This window comes from Gouania willdenowi, chromosome 15 (genome assembly GCF_900634775.1).
Source record: "Gouania willdenowi chromosome 15, fGouWil2.1, whole genome shotgun sequence".
Taxonomy (NCBI): Eukaryota; Metazoa; Chordata; class Actinopteri; order Blenniiformes; family Gobiesocidae; genus Gouania; species Gouania willdenowi.
The window spans coordinates 22423469-22443221 of NC_041058.1; the positions used below are offsets into that span (position 1 = coordinate 22423469).

Genomic DNA, 19753 nt, shown 5'->3' on the forward strand with positions numbered 1-19753 from the left:
AAAACTGAAAGACTCCGAAATAGAGCATGCATTCTGTCTCATGTCAGCAAGCTGCAGCAAATATGGTGGAAATAAACAAAAACTGGACACATTCTCAACCATGTTGGATAGAAGAAAAAAAAAAGCTGCTCAAGGGGAAGTTAAGTCGTTAAAAGTTGCATATCAAAAAATCCCGGACGATCCAGTCTGTGAACAAAACCGCACGACTTAGTATTACAAAACAATCTTGTTTGTACAACAAATTAAATTTAACTCTGGAGACACACCACAACACACAGTGGAGAGAGATAGATGGAATGGGATCCCCACCGCCCTAAAATTAGACTAGGGGGATATTGGATGGTATATATCTCCTTAGACTAACCACTAAAATTATTCAATTGCTGGCCAAAGAACAAGTTAATATATAATTTCATTTATTTTATTACGTAGGTATTTTCCTGTATAGAAATTAGAGCGCAAACAACATGGGATTTTTCGGGCCAATGCAAATAGCAAGGCCGATACCGATATTGATTCCAAAAACAGCTTCTTTCCCTCTGCCACCATCCACATGAACACACCTCCAGTCACCCACTGAACCCCCCCCCCCACCCGATGACATTATCCACCTCCATGATGACATTATCTGCTGCAGTGTATATATATATTTATCCTATTATCCTTTATTCTCTATCTATCCTATATTTATCATTATTATTATTATTGATGTATTGATGTTTCTTTGTTCTTTGTTTTGTGCACTAACTACCAAGACAAATTCCTTGTACTGTCCTAAAAACTGTACTTGGCCATTGAAACATTTCTGATTCTGATCCGACAACAGCATGAATTTTTTTTTTTCTTTGATAAAAAAATAAAATAATTACTTATTTTGTAGTGTGGAATGTTAGAAAAGGCTTGATCAAGTGATGTTACTCAAACAGACAACAACAGTCAGCAACAGTAGGTATGAGAAAAACTGACCCATTTACAGTATTATTAACCAATTGGTTACATACATTTTAACCTTCAACATAATATCTACAGTACTCTACAATTGAATAAAATACATTTTAAAAAATGAATTTGAAAATAAATGAATAAATGAATAAATAAATAAATCGAAAAATCCGGAAATTTGAATCCAATATCCGATATTCAGTTTCAGGCTAATATCGGACCGATATCTGATATCGAATCACCCCTATTAATAATACTGTCAACATAAAGACTGTAAAGCACTGATAAATAAGAAATGGCAAACTGTATTTCCTGAGGACGATGTAAAATAATAATCAAAAATAATGTTGCTCAAATCTCAAACAGTAAACATGGATGAATCAAAACAATGCAAAAATATAACTGAACAATGAACGAGTAACTTCTTCCAGTGTTGTCATTTTGTAATCATTACTGCAGATTCCTCATGGTAAAAATATCAATACATCAGTTACACATTATACCTGATGCCTATTGATTTGTGATAGCAAAAATTTGCCCGATTAATCGGTAGGGCTTCAATAGAATAATGAGATGTTTCTGTTGAAGACTGTAATTCATCCATCAGCGCAACAGCAGTGGTTTTACAGCTGCAGTAACTCATGCTAAACTTTGATAGAACAGAAAACAACAGTGCTAAAGCACTGCAGTGTGCTGGGGAGGTTAAGTGAAGGGTACTGGCCTCAGAAGCAATGTCTCAGCTATTCATACACAAACACACACACACACTGTAGTGTGTACTCTCTCAAACACACTTCTGTCACGGCTCTGCTCCATTTGAGTTGTTAATTACAATCAATTTCTATCAGAAACAAGTGGGTGTCTTCAAAACAAGTCATCCGTTTGGCCCTCTGGTCTCCTCAGGTTAAACTCACTGACATGGGTGCAGATGTTTACATTGGGGGGGGGGGGGAGAGAGATTGTGTGTGTGTGTGTGTGTGTGTGTGTGTGTGTGTGTGTGTGTGTGTGTGTGTGTGTGTGTGTGTGTGTGTGTGTGTGTGTGCGTGTGTGTGTGTGTGTGTGTGTGTGTTATAGTCTATGTTTCAAAGGTACACAGTCAGTTAACTGTGCCTTCGAGGCACAATGACTAATATACCACAACAAAAATAATCATGAATCTCCTAGATGGAGGAGCAGAACTCCACCAATAAACTGAAATTAATTCAGACATTGCTTCAATACATGAAACAACTGGCAAATCTTATTTATATTATCGCTTCTAGTGATTGAACCGTTACAAATTCAATATTTATAGCCTACAACACGACTGCACATTGACCCAGAACGTAAATCTGGGGTAAATTCTAAAAATGTATTGTTATATGCTTTCCTCGCTGCGGCAAGGGTTATGCGATATGAAGACCAAAGACATCCACTGTGCACTAAAAGACTTAAAGCTCATAGATTGTAAATATTATCCTCTGCAATTGCAGGTGGCTGTTTGAAACAATAAATTGGATTGCTAGAGTTTAGTAGTTTTTGTGCTACTTTGATTTCAAACTAGCGACCTCGGATAAAGCAGATGAACAGGTAGTACTTAAGAAAATTGGTTTTATTAGGAAAGCCCAAGTTGCTACATCTGCTATTTTACTTGATAGAAGCAACAATGGCCCTGTTTACATGGGGGCTTCAATTCCTCTTTAAAGCAGAATAAGAGTTAATTCCTCTTTAAACTGATCATGTAAACACTTAATTGTTAATGCTAATTTAATTCCAAATTAAACTTAAATCCGAATTAAGTGGCTGGTTTATTCCGATTTTAATTCCAAATTAGATCATTTCTCTTTCTTGTAAAAACTTTAAGTTGATTCGGGTCGTTCTGCGTTTGCACGACTTGGAGCGATGGCGCGCTGGTGACGACATTATCCAAGATGGCGGCGGCCCGGACTACAGCCGTGATTATTTAATAAGAGCCTTAAAAGACATGGATATAATTAAAAGAGTGGATGGACGAAAGCAGAAACATGCAGACTTTCACACGGATTTATTAAACACACACGGACCTCGGTAAACGGTACAGGCTTCACCGGACGGCTAGCACTAGGACCCAGAGGTGAAGTAAATGTGTCCCCGTACTGCATTTATAGGCTGTAATATCACCAGTTTATCATTTTACCTGTTGTTAGAGCTACTATCTTTACCAGGGAGCAAATATTTATTCCAGGTTTTTGTTTTCCGTCATTTCACTGGGCTTTATTTACCAGTGATTAGTTACTATCTCCCTTCTGCTCCGCGGTCCAAACTACAATCAAAATAAAAGTGAAAACAGTTCTCATGTGTGCTCTTCTATGTTGGAGCTGACAATAAAAGTTGTGTGTTTTTCCTGATAGACGTGATACGTCACATCCAATCAGAGCCTTCCCAAACCCCAGACCTAAAGTGGAACTGAATAAAGCCGAATAAACTGGTTTTCCATGTAAACCTCAATTCGGGAATTACTATTACCATGTAAACACAAAGCAGAAGACTTTAATTCCAAAACTCGTTCCGAAAAAACATCATGTAACCATGGCCAATGTCTTCTTCTAATCTGGGATTCATTCATAATATTTTACAGAAATGTGTAACAACATAAAACCTACGATATTCTCCTTTTTCCATAACCAGAACAAGTTTAGTGAGGCCATTAAATCTTGTGCAGTCAACCTACTCTGCCCATTGATTCAGACAGGTCTTTTCTTTTTCTCTACAGTAGGATAGAGGCATGCACAGCAGCATTAAACCAAATCCTTCCTCATCTCCCATTGGAGGTTGGCCTCCCTCACAATAAGTCAGAAGCCCCGATTGTCTGGGCCTGCTGAGAGGAACACAGACCGAGTTAACCCATGGGTCAACACTAGTCCTTGGTCTCAGTGACCATTGGGTTAATAACTGCCCAGTGCTTATTCCCTCTATTGTGAACCAGTGACAAACAAGCAGACTAAACATAGAGGGAAGGTCAGCAACTTTCGGTCACCTTTTTCCCCAACATTCCTGATATGGACACTAATGAGTCCCGGAGGGAACCACGATGCAGACATAATTCATCTTGGTGAGACATATTTTCCTATATGCTGGACTAGTCCTAATCCATAATGCATGAACGTGATGTTTTAGGGGCTTATTGTTGAAGTATTGGCTTGGTGAAATTAAGAGTCATCTCTGCTGGTCACAGGTCTGACAAGTGGCATTTGCAATAGAGTCTGCTGGGAAGAGTTTTTAAGAAGGAGAATAGAAAATGCCAAAATAAAACTAATGAATGGAGACTCATAAATCAAGCCAAGAGAAAAAAACATAATTGGAGAACATTCAACGGTCACCAGTCAGTTCATTTTGTACACTTTTAGGGCAAAGCCAAATGTTGCCTTAAGTGTTTATCTCTACTCAATTAAAGTAGTAGGTTTTGTTTGGTGTAAAAAAAAAACAATTTATGCAAGAATCTAAGACATTATGTATCAACTGTTCACTTAGCTGAACAGTTTCTAGTATTGTATTGGCATGTGGGATTATTTCATACACACTTAAGGCTACTTCCAGTACATTCGCACCATGAGCAACAGCCCCCCCTACAAGAAGAATATTGGTTTAGACCAAAGTTTAAATCATCTCAAAAAAGGATTAATGTACTTAATGTACAAATGGCCTTTACTGTGACATAACCGCAATTCAATAAAACAGCTTTGGCAAATACAGCTGACAAATGTGCAACAACGGCGTGATGCCATCTTGTCATCGTGGATCATAATCTCAGCATTCTTACCCACATCAAGACCAATTCTTAAGGCAAAAGGTGTCAAAACATATCAGGTCATGTTTGCTAATGTGAGGACCAGTGAATGTAAGTAAGATGACTATCTTTCTATTATCAGTCTATTAGTTAGAAGCTGATTCAGAACAGTTGCCATCTTGTTTACCCTCCTTAAGACAGTATTGTTGACTTGTTTAGATTTGGGACCCATTGTAACACCTGAATTACGTACAAGTTACAACAAGAATCAAGACAGTATATAAACTCTTTGAAAAAAAAAAGATTAAAATGTGCCACAATCTCAAACTATTTCACAAAATATGCAAAAAAATCAGGTTTATATTCTATTTTACACTTACTGTACTTTCACCTAACCTGTACGTACAGTAGGGATGAGTATTGGAAAGGATGTTACAATATGATACGTATCACGATACTTGGGTCGCGATACGATATTACCACAATATATCACAATATTCTACCCAGTTAAAATCAAAATTCAACGTAGAGATGCAAAAATCAAGCTGCTGTATATGTTCATCAGAAGATATTGATCATTCAGAGGACAAATTCTGCCAGAACTATTTGCTTCAAAACATCCTATTTATTATTAGTGTTTTTGCACATTTTCACTGAAAAAAAGAAAATAGTGTTACACACTGCCATCTTAAAATAAAGTGTATCAAGTAACCATTGGAAACATTGTAACCACCACTGAAATATTGCACAAATACACAAAAATATTGATAAAATGTATTTTAAAAAATTAATTAAATTGAAAACAATTCTATTTAAAATCAGAGCTCAAAAAAATCGCGATATATCATGAAATCTATTTTCTTCACACCCCTAATGTACATAATGAAAAATATTGTGCTCGAATTAAAATTTCCAAATTTGATCACCTACTGCTAAAAATGTGAAAATAAAGCACTATGCTACACAATGTACTTGCTATTGTTGCCCATTCAGAGCCCGTGAAAATGGGTCTATTCATCAAATTTCACTCACCAGGGGTTTTAATAATCTAAAACACTGAAAACAACAGTAAGACGTATATTAAAGGTTGAATACCAGTGTTATATTGACAATAAATATATCACAACATCTGAAATTGAAGAGGTCACAATATGCAGTAGCGTTGGGGCTCGTCTCATATCAAACCTGGAAAAACAGCTCAAATACAAAGTGCAACCAAAAATAGTGTTGTTGGACAATCCATGTCATCTGATGTCTAATCTGTTCCATTAACAGTGGTGCTTTGCATGTGCATGCACTGAAGCCAAAGGCAGTCATTAGAGGGCGTAAAGCTCTCAACACCGTCCTGACATCCAATCACCTCCTCCTTCTCCAATGGCCCTCCAGACACTAAGATGTGTGTCACCAGAGGTTGACAGTGTACACGTCACAATGACATGATAAACATTTAATATCTGTCATTGGACCATCTGATCTATCCTGCACAAGCTACAGACAGTTGATGTGAACTGGGACAAGCCTGGTACAACAGTGAGCCATTAGAGTTGGAAAGACAGAAAAGGAGTAAATCATTGAGGAATTGGATGTACATTAAAATTCACTGCTGTAAATCTAGTTTTAGAAAATGTACTGATACAACTAGGGCCGTCCTGATCTGATATTCAGAACAGAAATCAGTCCGATATTTATTTATTTATTTTTAAATCAGATTATATCAGCCTGTAATTAAAATCCCCAACAGAAGTGCTTGTCTAGAATGGACAAGCAGTCCATTCCAGACTCCGCACCAACACTTCTATCCAGCACCTGACAGAACTAAATACTGACAGTTTAAAATACCTGCAATAACTTGAATTGTTATTGAGCATTTTAAAAGTATAATTTGTTTTTAGGATTTTTACTGTTATTTTTCAGGGTCTTTTAATTTCGAATCAATTGTTGAAAATGCATATGTGTGAGTTTAGCCAGTGGACAGACATTTTGTGAATTATAGGGTATTAAACCTTTTTTTCTCTTTATTGAAAATCAATCATCAATATAACACAGAAATAACTTCTATGCATGTTTTGGGACAATATGTCAGATTTAAACGCTATTTTTCCATGAAAAACAGGAGGCGGAATGTCTAGCAAGTGTAAAGAAAAAAAATAAATAAATCACACGGCTGTGCAGGATTTAATGCAAAATTAAATGAAAATAGCTATATGGCACCGACTAAACCCCCACTTACATGATTTATGATCATATGGCTGATTTCCATGTTATTTTTTTCCCCATAAAATAAGGAAATACTAGCGATCTTAGCAAAACAGTGTCAAATTTCTCACAATGTGATCTTCAGTGATTCCAGCATAACCCAACCAGCTTCCAAGCGTTGACTCTATTAACCATATTTAGCATATTTGGTAGCATTTCAGGAAGTTTATTAGCCAGTAAAGTCATCTAAACAGGTAAAGACAATGACACTGAAACAAAACAGAAATGGGTAAATGGATGGGAAAGTGACTATACTCCAAAACGTAATGCAGAAAAATTGAGTCCCTATAAATGGTATTAGATTTTCAGTAAAATACCTGAGTTTTCAACAACTCAAACATACAGGACATGTCATACTATGCCTTGGAACGCTTGCCAGTTGGAGTTATATATGTTTAGTATTGAGTATATTGCGTAGCAGGAAACATTCCTAGTAAAGTGCTTTTAAAGAGCCCATTGGACATCTGACACTGTCTATCTATATAATCTATGGTATCACACCAGGGATTAAGTTTATCAGGAAAGTCCAATCAACAACGATACTGTATATCCCATAGAAACAAATAAACCAGCAAACTAGCAGTTTCCATGTGTTGATGAAACGCAGCTTGTTGCTGAATGTCTAATTCATGACTGTCACACTGTAAAGAGCAGATGTGTAAGGACTGGAGATCTAGCATTGTTGAGGGTGATCTAGTGTTTCACCGTCAGTGAATGCACAAAAGCATTTAGATAAGACAGACCCACTGGCTGCCATGTTTCAGCATTTCTCTGGAAATCACCTTTTAGTCTTTCATTCCTAAACAGGAACAAAACTAGCTAAGAATTGGCAGAGTGCACCACCTATATTTACCACAGAAAGAACCCTAATGAAAGGGAAAACGTTCTTAACCATAAACGCACTAATGACTTCATCTATGCTTTCCCTGGCAGTGACGACGAGCGGGGTTAAATACCTTCAAAAAGTCCAGACTGCTACCAAAACAAAGGCTGGACATAAAAGACAGGGGGGAAAGCCAGCTTTCACAACAGGAACGCGGCATGTGATTCCCTGTCTGCTGGTTGGTCAGTTCAGAAGCAACAGGATTTAGTTTGGGGAAGCCTATTGTGACTTTTTGCAAGCCAGACCGGCAGCCAGTCAGCTAGTCAGCTGGCACACATCAGATGAGGTTTCCTGATCCCCGTCACATGCGTGGGATGTGGGATCTGCTGGAAAAGGAGGTGTTGCCTGGTTCTGGCAATGCTTCTGTATTACAATAGGAAAAAATGAATCACTACCTTGGAACTTAAGACCCATAGCAGCTTTTTCTCTTCTAATGTTCTTGAATTCATGACAAGTCAGCACACTAGTAGCACAGCACTGTTGGGACAAAGGAACGCGGAGCAATCACATGTCCAGCCAGTGTCAGGTGGTTTGATTCTGAAATCTGTTTAACAATAATGTTTTTATAATATCTGTCAAGGGATTAATGTGCCACAAATCAAATAACCGTAACTCGAGTTGAGCGTCTTGAAGCCAACTAGGTCTTGTGAGAAGACAGAAGTGAATAGCTCGGAAATAACAACAGAACATGGCCTGTGGGTATGACACAGGAAGCCATTTCTCTGTCAGGTGCTTCATTGTTCAGCTGAGCGCACATTGTACATTTCACTTTGTTTTGAAAGACATACCTATCGGGCTCAATTACTCATTGTCTGAGAAGTTTAGAGTTGCTGATACTGTATAGAGAAGGGCAAACCCAACTCATAGCAAAATGCAACAGGTCTCCATTCTTAGGAGAAACTGAAAGAGATTCTGGCAATGTCATAGTTGATGAGAGAGACTCTCTCTAATGACTGTGCCCCTGGACACAGACCGCCTTATTTTCACTGAGCTTTTAAAGTGTCTATAATCTACCTGCCAACTAGGGACGTTGCTAATCGTGTACGGTATTTTGCTTTTATTAGTTTACTACACAGATGTGCTCACTGTGAGACAGATGAGCAGCTGAACATCGAGGTATCTCATCAGTGATGAATCGATACACATTTGGATGATAAACAGGCAGGAGCAACATCAGAATTCAACAAACAACTATGCACACTATAAAAAAGGAAAAAATAATAAACAATCCTATAATAAGTCATCCAAATTACAGTTAAGCCCTCAATAATAACATTTTCCGGTGTCATGTACCGAGTGAGAATCGTACTGAGATTGTATATGTGCATGCGTGCACATGTGTACTACCGGAAAATGAATTTTTGCTGAAAAATAATAATTCATTTTTGTTTATTTTTGTTTTCAAAGTGTTTTATTTTTTCATTGGATGGTTAGGATTATAATCTCAGTACGGAGGTAAACTCAGTACGTGACAACCAGGTGATCAGAAAGAGATTGAGAAAGACATAGAAGTGGGGATTATTTGGGGGCGATCATGGCTCAGTGGGTCGTCCAATGACTGAAGGGTTGGGGGTTCAAACCCCGCTCTAGCCAAGTCATTGTTGTTGTGTCCTTGGGCAAAGCACATTGCCTAGTATGAATGTGGTGTGTGAGTGAGTGTGGATGTGGGTCGCACTATGGCAGCCTCACTTCTGTCAGTCTGCCGCAGGGCAGCTGTGGCTACAACAGTAGCTTACCACCACTGCGTGTGGAGTGAAAGAATAATGCACATCAAAGTAAAGCGCTTTGAGTGTCTGTGATAAAGCGCTGTATAAAATAAAATCCAATGCATTATTATTATTTTGTTATATTATCCACCTACTAAATACAAAGCAGTTCTGACTAACCTTATATGCAGTCATGTAATGATTAGCAGAGCTATATAGCTCACAGTAGATCCATTCCTTACTGTAAACAGAACTTCACTTTGCCCTGAATAGGAACACAGAACCAGACACTGAGTATCAAACAAAGCTAAAAATCAATAATCAAAGTCATTTATATCAAGTGAGACGATGGACTTTGGAGCAGAAGAATGACAAAGTCAGCCTTATACCGTAATTAAACTACTAATAATGACAATAACAATATTATTTGCAGCACTTGTATATATTTATACTTTATTTATCCCTTATCCTTTATGTTTATCATTATTGTTGTTTCTGGTTTGTTTTCTGTTCTTCGCACCAACTGCCAAGTTAAATTCCTTGTGCTGTTTTTAAACTGTACTTGGGAAATAAAAACCTTTCTGATTTGATTCTGATGATGGCTAATAAGAGTAGCAGACGTGTTGGCTTCTTGTTTTTTTTTCTTTTTAAGCAAAAAGCAATGACATTTTCCCAAAAGTTTTCTCTGAAGCTTTTGTTTCCTTTTGAGCAGACACCTTGGAAATGTACTTTAAACTTTGGTATTTTATGGAACCTAAAAAGGGCAGACTTTTCCTTACAGCAAAAATGCTTTATGTTTAATGTCTGGCGTCTTTTCTTTGTCCCATTTACGTTTTCTCTCAGTGATACGATTTATTCCAAGTGCTCCTGCTTCATAAAGTGCGAAAAACTTCCAAAGACTAAAAAAAAAACATGTATATATCACATTAATTGGAGTTCCTTGATTCCCAATAGAAGCGAATAAATATGTAAAAGAGATGCAACAGACTGGTGTCTCATTGAGGGTTTTACTCTGCTTACAAAGCAGGCTAAGAAGCTTAATAAATTAAACCTATTTTGTTAAACAGCAAGCTTCACTCATTCTAAAAACATGAGAGTCTATCTAAAAAAATTACAATCTATTCTCTCTCCAAAAATATAAATAATCTGTCTGGAGGCAAAGATTATGGCATGAATATTTTATTCAAAAAAAAAATCTGATTTTGCATCTTCATTTAAATGGCTGTGCACAGTTTTGGCTGCTTCTCCGAAACAGAAAACTAGGCTAGACTATTTCTATTTGGTGGGATTTGAAATTCAGCGGGTGTTGAACTTTATGCAGGGAGAGAGGACAGCAAAGAGTGTGGTACAGAAAGCCAAACAACTTAGAACTGACTCTCCCACAGGAACACACACGCACACGCGTACGCACACATTACACGCACACGCACCTACCCTACCAAGTAATATATGCTACAGCAGAGATAGCCAACTTTGATTATAAAAATGTGATTGTCTGATCCGACTGGGCCACATTATCAACATTTATGTCAGCATTTAGATTATGACCAATCAAAGTATTAACACAGGACAGAATCAAGTGTTTTGTATTATTACTGTCATTTTGTGTATTTTTCTTTTAACGTATGTTTATTTTATTAATTTTGCATATTTCTGTTGTCATTTTATGTGATCTTGGGAGTCATTTTGTGTGTCACGAGTCATTTTGTGTGTTTGTCTGTTATTTCTGTGCATTTTGCTGTTGTTTTGTGTTATAAGTGATTTCATGTATTTTTGTCATCATTGTGTTGTCATTTTATGTAATTTTTTAGTCATTTTGTGTGTTTATATTATGTGCATTTTGCTGTTGTTTTGTATGTTATAAGTCATTTCATATATTTTTGTCATCATTTTATGTGATTTTTGGAGTCATGTTGTGTGTGTTTATCTGTTATTCCTGTGCATATTGCTGTTGTTTTGTATGTTATAAGTCATTTCATATATTTTTGTCATCATTTTATGTGATTTTTGGAGTCATGTTGTGTGTGTTTATCTGTTATTCCTGTGCATATTGCTGTTGTTTTGTATGTTGTAAGTCATTTCAGATATTATTGTCCTCTGTATGTGTATTTCTGTTGTCCTAGTGTGTATTTAGCAGTCATTTTTAGAGTCATTTTGTGTATATTTTGAATCCTTTTTGGGGAGCTGCCCATGTCTGTGCTACAGTATAAGCAGACTGGATGTTATTTATTGAGAAAGCAAACAACTGGAATGTTAGAGGAAGCTGTTCTTTGTCTGCACACGTTAAACATGGTCCTGCTAACCAACATATACAAGGTAAACAACACATGGCCCAGCAGCAGAAAGACTGGTGACAAAAATAAAAACGAGTCCAGCTGTGAGATGCACAAAAGGGACTAATGAATGAATGAATAAGGTGTTTCTATGGGCTTTACCTCCAATAGCCCTGCCAGCTTTCACACCAGACAATGATGGCTTTAACGCCCCCCATCGACTGCATTGAAGCACATCCACTGAGATACATCATTGGAGATTAAAAGTCTGTGCCAACCCAGACCCACTGACACTCACTCATCCACATGTCTGACAATCAACACCCAATGTGAAACACTGCTACGATAACAAACATAGCACCCGATTTATCAATACAACAACATGCAAGTAGCATTGATTTTTATGTGTAACTGTGAAGCCAAACAGAAACCAAGTTGAGCCACTTTAGTGTAGAATAACTGACTAAAGCTACAGACTTCCAGGTGAATGACACTGACCTCAGTGGGTGAAACAACTTTCTGCTCTGAGTGAGTCCACGGTTATTTCTCACCTTCCTGCCGGGCTGTGAGTTTAATGCTCGGGCTGCCACTTTTGGACTACAGACCTACTTTCTACTTTTAGCTACACTACACACACAGAAACACACACTACATACAAATACATATGAACAGACCGTTGGCTTACCTCACAGACTAAGCGCAGTCCTGTCCGGGCTGTCAGCAGCAGCAGTAGCTATCCTGGCTATCCTTTCCAGACAGAAGCACACGGCTCATGAAGCTGTGGGAAACGGACTCACACCTCCCTCTCTCTCAGTCCAACCCTCCAGACTGAAGCGGCAGACCGCAGCGGTTCCTCCAGCACCTCTGACACCGAGGCTCCGCCCACATGCCGCCTCTCATCACTCTATCAACACTACTACATTATCACAGAGGGATGACTAATCACTATCACACCCAAAACTGAACAATAATGCTGTCTATAAGGTGGTTGTGTACACTTCAACCAGTGATGTCTCTTTCTCACTCGCCACAGATTGAAGTGTCAATAGTAAACCTGTCAAGCCCTACAGTGCCACCTACTGGTCAACTGGAGAAAAGGTTGATCTCCTAAATATCCACAAGCTGCATTGTTATTGCTCATCATTATTGATGTATAAATGGTGTTTTATTATTCAAACATTAAAGAACAACTTGTTATTCATATTTTCCCTGATATTCCACGTTGGTCACGTGCTCAAGGGCTTTTTGTGTTATTTATGAGAGTGTAAGAAAAAATTGATTCAGCGATATATTGTGATATTTCACTGATCGTGTTGATTCAAAATATGTCAAAATTATTATTATTATTATTATTATTTTATTTTTTCTATCATGTTTTTCAACATATGCATAGCATGTAAACACCCAGTCACTAGGTGTCAGTTATCTACATCAGACCTTGTTAAACAACTTGATTGCACTTTATTTTTATAAAACATACTGTGCACTTTTATAGATGTATGTGGTTACTTAAAATAATAATAATAATAATAATAATAATAATAATAATAATAATAATAATTTAAGAACTTAACAGAATCATAATCTGTTGTAGATGCAAAAACTTCAACTTTTTTTGAAAAATGTAATTTGACAGTTTAATAAATGTACCACTTGAATTACAGTTACCATTTACTTGTTCTCACAATTTAAAATAAATGTAATAAATTGTACTTTATACCATTTCGTACTTGTAAAGGTGAAACGTGTAATTATTAATATTACAATATATCGCAATATTAGGGGTGTGTATTGCCTGGCATCTGGCAATACGATTTGTATCCCGATAAATAGGTCACGATACGATACAATGCATCCCAATATTAAAGTATATAGGATTTGTTTTTTTTTGTATATATGTATGACTTAAGAAACAACTAATCTGTAAATGTGTACACCTTCATGAGAACATTATGTATGAAATATATATTATTGGCATATTTTACACTCAAAACATTGGCTTTAACATGCCATGTGCCAACAACTTAAAATAAAAAAATAACATACAATCTGTCTGTGGCTTTTAAACCAACTTTTACTTTAGTGCAACTTAACTGAGGTAAATGCCTAGAACAACAAATATTAGGCAGAAAATTTGTACTTTATTTTTAGATTTTATTGAAAAAACACAAGCTGATCAACATGCCCAGGTTTCAGTGCACTTCTTAGTGCAGTTACAATGTCTCCTGTAGTGGAAAAGACTTTCCTGGTTAACTAAAAGTTATAAAATAAATAAATAAATAAATAATAATAATAATAATAATAATAATAATAATAATAATAAATTGATATGGATGGATTTAGAATCAATCCGAGAATCGAACGACATAATATCGCGATATATCGCCGAATCGATTTTTTTTTTTTCAACACCCCTACGCAATGTATATCTTATTGTTTAATATTGGGAGATATTGTATCGTGGCATGCAAATCGTGAATCGTATCATATCGTCAAAGCACACCGCTATTTATTTGTATTTGAACTTTCTTCTTATGTTTCATGTTTGACTGTCTGCTGTATCCCTGCCTTTAAAATGATTTTACCTCTTGGATTAAATAAAGAAACCTAACCAAACCAAACTGTCATTGATAAAGGATAGAGTGGAAAATTATTAGTTATGTTTCAATTTGATCTTATTCAGATTAACACTCACATATACTAGGGTATTCATTTACCCTTAAATTGAAGGTCATATGTGGGAGACAACAATAGCATTGTGTATATCTACACATGCACAACCACCTTCTTTTCAGAATAAAAAAACAAAACAAAACGCAACGTTATTTTACACAAATTAACATGAGATGGGACTCTGTATTGTTGGGACAACCTCAAAATCACTCACTGATCTTAAAGTCATACTTTTTGAAAGGTTCCAGCATTCCATCCTATCATGTCTGTCCCATACTCTAACTTACTTGCCAGTAATAATACAAATTAGAGTAAACATTTTAAAATGATTGGCTGGGCTTTCCACCCTCAGTTTGTCATTTGGAGCCAGTCCCTGATCATAGCTCAGTCTAGAGCACCAAAATCTGTTCTATATTTTTCTCTCCTGGCCTCTGAGCTCGCATAATTATAAATAACTCTTTTATGTGACAGTTCTGGCCTGTTCCATAAGGAGTTATGGTCTGTAAAGCACGCATGACAAAAAGATGGCATATGTGCTACAGTTTTGCCCCAAGGGTTGACCTTGTAAAAGTACCAAAGCTAGAATTAAAATCAATTTTGGTCAGTTTTAACAAAATGCTTTTAGAATAGAATATACTATACATTTATTGATCCCTAAAGGGGAAATTCAGTTGTTGCAGCAAAACAATTAAAAGAGCAGAAACAAAAAATAACTAACCTTTTTTTTTCTTCTAAATTATGGATAATTATTTTTTTCTGTTTTGTTTTGTTTTTTTTAACTAGGGGATTGCATGATTTAAAGACAAATGTCAATTTGGAATATACAGTATATGGTTTATGTTTCTTCAATTAAATACATTTTACTTGTTAAAATTGACATTCTTGGTTGTATTTTTCTATTCTAACCAAAAAGAGATCCTTTCTCATTGTAGTGACGCCTGAAATGATGTAAATTTGTCAAATATTATGAACTAAAATAAACAAAAATAGGACAAAACATATTTAGAGATGTTACAACTTTTTCTTCTAAATTATGGGCAATAAATTCAGTTTTCAAACTTGGAGATTGCATGATTTAAAGATGTATGTATGTCAATTTGGAATATAATAATAATAATTATGATTATTAATAATAATAATAATAATAATAATAATAATAATAATAATAATAAATAATAATAATTTTATTTAAAAGTGACCCAAGGACACTTAATAAAAACAGAATAATAAAAACAGTGCAATACATTATAAAAGAGAATAATTAAAAAAAAAGAAAAGAAAAAATAACAATGAGGTTTATGTTTGTTCAATTAATTACATTTTACTTATTAAAATTGGTATTTATGGCTGTATTTGTCTATTTTGACACAAATGAGATGCTGTCTGATTGTTGTAACCCTTTTATCTATGGTTGTGACGCCTGAAACCGAAAAAACTACATTTCCCATAAACCCCATGAATCAAAAACGTAATACACCTGCGACTGATAGTTTCCATGGAGTCATATGAAACTAAATCCCCGTATTTACGGATTAGTTTGAAACCTGTTCGTTTATCCACCTTATAGCTTTTAAAATGTTTAAACAACCAAACAAAGACAGCATAGAGAGCTTTTTCTCACTCGAGCTCTTGGTGGAATGTATCCAACTGGAGAAAAACTACCAAGTGTCGGACAAGCTGGCTGTTGGAGTCCGACTCCTGGATTTCCCCACGTTGCTCATTCAGCCTCAGCAGCAGAAGAAGAACTGCAGCTCAAAGCTAACGCAACAGCAGAACGGGACGCACTTATTCAACACAGGCAAGTGCTGCGTTTTCAAAATAAACCTCAATTCTCTGCACATCCACCTGTCCAACACCCCCATCTACGCCATGCTGCTGGATGTCAAAGAGGACACCCCCAGACTGCTGGGCTCCTGTCTGATTCCACTGGGCAGAGCCACACACAGGATTATACAGGATGTGGCTCAGAGAGGACACTCTTGTCCTTCCTGTCACAGAGAGCAGAGCCTGGTAGCTGTATGCAGCCTCACGGAGGAGAAAATTGGATCAATATCCCTGAGTTATAAGCTGTCTTACCTGGGAGAGAGTTTACTAGCACACATCACAGAGAGGACAAGTGTGTCTGAAGGACAGGAAGTACAAGAGTGTGTCAAGGAGGACAACAAATCCACATCCTTATTGCCTCCTGACAGCGGGGACACAGTCGGGTTAATGTTGGACAAGCAGAATATAGAGATCAAAAAGGACAAGCAGGATGGGGGGGATGAGGGTGGGGTGGCGCTGGTGATGGATGGAAAATCAACAAACCAAGGTGGGAACATTTTTGAGGACGATCCGACCATATTCTGTCCTCCACAGCTGTATTACACTAACACAGGAGAGGAGACGCACAGAATGAAGGAAGAAAGAGATTTCAATTTATTGGATTGGGATGAGTTTTCTGATCAGGAGGTGAATGATGACAATGATGTTGTTGAAAATGTAAGATTTCCATTAAGGGACCAAGCAGAAAATAAAGGCGTGGCTCCAAATGTTCCAAAAGGACAAACCTTACAACAAATGCCCATACTGAGGGCTCTTTTTGCTGAGCTGTCGCGGCTAAATGGACCAAATATAGACCAGCCTCTAGCATTACATCCCATTAGCAGGCCTTCTTCCACAAAGCCTCCAGATGGACATCAAAACAAAAAAGTGCATCTTCTCTCCCCCAGAAACTGCTCTACACCTGTTGTCAGCTCTCGTATAAACACCACACCTAAACTAGTGGAGGTTTTAATTAAAAATAAAGAAACCAGCAGCAAACCTTCACGACAGAAGCTTGTGTATGGAACGACGAAAACATTTAATCTCAGAATGAAGAAAAATCTTCCAATGAAATCGAATCCTCGACCATGTGTTGATTTGGTGAGAAACAAAAACCGTGTGTTAGCCACCACCACCAAAACAAAAAACAAGTCAATCTGTAATACCTTGAAGTCAGGTCCACGGAAAAAATCCAGTTTAAATCTGAGTCAGAGGCGACATGAAGACGTTGAAAGTGTGATGCGAACACTCACTGTAGACTCAGCACAACAAGGAACAATCACAGTGAAGGAGGAGGGAATTGCACTGGAGATTTCTCCCACAGAGAGAGGCTTGGAATGCATTCACATCCCCAGTATGGATCGTAACAGTGTTCCCCAAAGAGAGGGCAGGGAAGATAGGGAGCAGCCTCCCAGTGACACCCATCAATGGCAGCAGACCTTCAGCAGAGAGGAAAGTCCATCTGGGGCAAGCTGCAGACAAAGCAGCTTAAAGTTAGGTCTTTCAGACTCCAGCAGGGACAGGAATAATGAGGAAGACTATGATGATGACTTTAACAGTCTTGCACCCAGTGATGCCTTCTCCCCCGAGCCCTCCAGAGCCAAGACGCCAACGACCCCCCTACGCCGCGACCTCCTGGCCTCTGATTCAGAATCAGATGGTGCTCAGAGCAGAGTGACCCTCCTCCCTCAGCCAATAAAGGCCTCCACATCTCCTCTGAGGGGCACGTACGTCATCCGACCTCGGACTCCCTCATCCTCCTCTGATGATGGTGATGGTGAAAATGAGCGTTTACAAACTCCGCTCTTCAAAAAGGAGCTGACGGAAAGTAGCTCCGATGCTGAAATTTTCCCAGCATGCAGCGGGCAAGTTCGAACACCGTCACCACAGTCATTATCATCCATTCAGCCTCAGGAGGAAGAGGAGTCAGAGGATGAACTTGGATCTCTGGATTTTAGAAAGCAGTATCAGCACATCTCACAGCTGGTGTCATCTAAACTCCCAGGATACACAATGTGAAGAAGACAACGTGTAACAACATCTGGGTCATTCTGTCATTTCAAAAAAAAAAAAATTCAGTACATCCTACGCACTTTGGTCTAAAAACATTCTGAATTTTGCCAATTGTTTTGTGATTATTCAATAAGCACACTGTATATTTTTAGTTTGATTGGATGAATACTTTGAGGTTTGGCCAATTTAGTGAGGGTTGTATGTGTGTATTTTTGCAAGTTATTTTCTTCCATTTTCAACTTCTAATATCTCAGGAACTGCACAACATAGGAAACTGAAATTTGGTAAAATAATACAATTCCACCCACTCTCTCAGAGTATATAAAACGATGTGCTATACATCTAATGTGGTGGATGTGCCAGCCCCTCAATATTGGAAAAAAGTTCTTTAGGGTTTCGGGCATGTTTGGGCCTCCAGTAAACAACTTATCATATGCCTCAGCTCCCTGTAATTTGATCAGCTTTGAGCTATGTAGGTAGACTGTTCAAATCACTAATGCTTAGTCAGGCATATGCATTGGTTCTTGGTACTGACAGTGTCTTGAAGTCTGAATTTTATTTACTATTTTTGTGGGAATCCAAGAAAAACATTATTTTCCTCATGCCACTTCTTTATTTTTATTTTGGACCTCAACTTTTTGTTGAAATGGTTAAAATTACATCATCTATGAATAGAGCTCAAACTATTTTTTAGGGTAAAACCAAACAGCTGTAAAAGTTTGTTACACAATATGTTTTAATAAAGAGTTTTATTTTCGTCCTGAAAGAACTCCTTGAATTTCCTTGTGTATGAATTGGTGTGTGTATATATATATATATATATTTCCTTCCTAAAACATCCAAACAATGTTCATGTAGATCATTTGTCTTTTCAGGGTTTTTTGCTCATCTTGACAAGGACACGCTTGTAAAAGCAATTTTAATCTCAACGTGGTCTCCTGGTGAAATAAAGGCATTCATGGGTGATTCCTCAGTGTTTGCATAAAGGAAAACTAAAGGCATTTGCCGGTGCACTAAAGCTGGTTTATTAGTTTTTGTCATAAGCAGAATAACTGCACATAACTGATTTTAGAGACTTATATATACTTGTACTTCACTGTAATATGAGCAGGTGTTTGTCTTAGATTTTGAGCGAGCTGATCCTTCGTCCAAAATGTAATTCAATATCTGGTAAATGCACTTGCATGTTTTTCTCAAGAGGGTTGGACAAGTATGAATATTTGCATAATTTATGAACCATTTTAAAAAATATTTCTCTTTGCTGTAGCCAATTTGTATTTGTATCGATTAATTTTCCATTATTATCCCCCGCCACAAAGTGGAAGGGGGATATAGGTTTGAGCTCCGTTCGTCCGTCCGTCCGAGTTAAAGGAGACAGCTTGATACGATAACCAAATTCAGTGTGTGGCTTCAGGGTATGAATACCTTGATGGAGTTCGAAAATAAGAAGCGTGCAATT

The 19753-nt window shown here is 37.3% G+C and overlaps 2 protein-coding genes across 7 annotated transcripts in view; one reads left to right on the forward strand and one right to left on the reverse strand.

Annotated features, from left to right (window-relative positions):
• Positions 1 to 12832, reverse strand: part of LOC114476453 (signal-induced proliferation-associated 1-like protein 2) — a 114097-nt gene extending 101265 nt beyond the window's left edge. For 5 of the 6 annotated variants that reach the window (XM_028467976.1, XM_028467975.1, XM_028467974.1 and 2 more), the window contains exon 1: positions 12491 to 12832. The gene's annotated coding sequence lies outside the window, so the exon portion shown is untranslated. Of the gene's footprint in view, positions 1 to 9712; positions 9798 to 12490 lie in introns of all 6 variants that reach the window. The other variant, XM_028467972.1, reaches the window with a different exon arrangement.
• A 3135-nt stretch (positions 12833 to 15967) lies between these two features.
• On the forward strand, positions 15968 to 18916 carry map10 (microtubule associated protein 10). The gene has a single exon (XM_028469592.1). The coding sequence runs from the start codon at positions 16054 to 16056 to the stop codon at positions 18298 to 18300; it is 2247 nt and encodes a 748-aa protein (XP_028325393.1). The 5' UTR covers positions 15968 to 16053; the 3' UTR covers positions 18301 to 18916.
• Positions 18917 to 19753: the final 837 nt, after the last annotated feature.

Bases quoted from the DNA above. Each gene is read 5' to 3' on its own strand.
- map10 (XM_028469592.1), top strand. From the start codon at position 16,054: ATGTTTAAACAACCAAACAAAGACAGCATAGAGAGCTTTTTCTCACTC.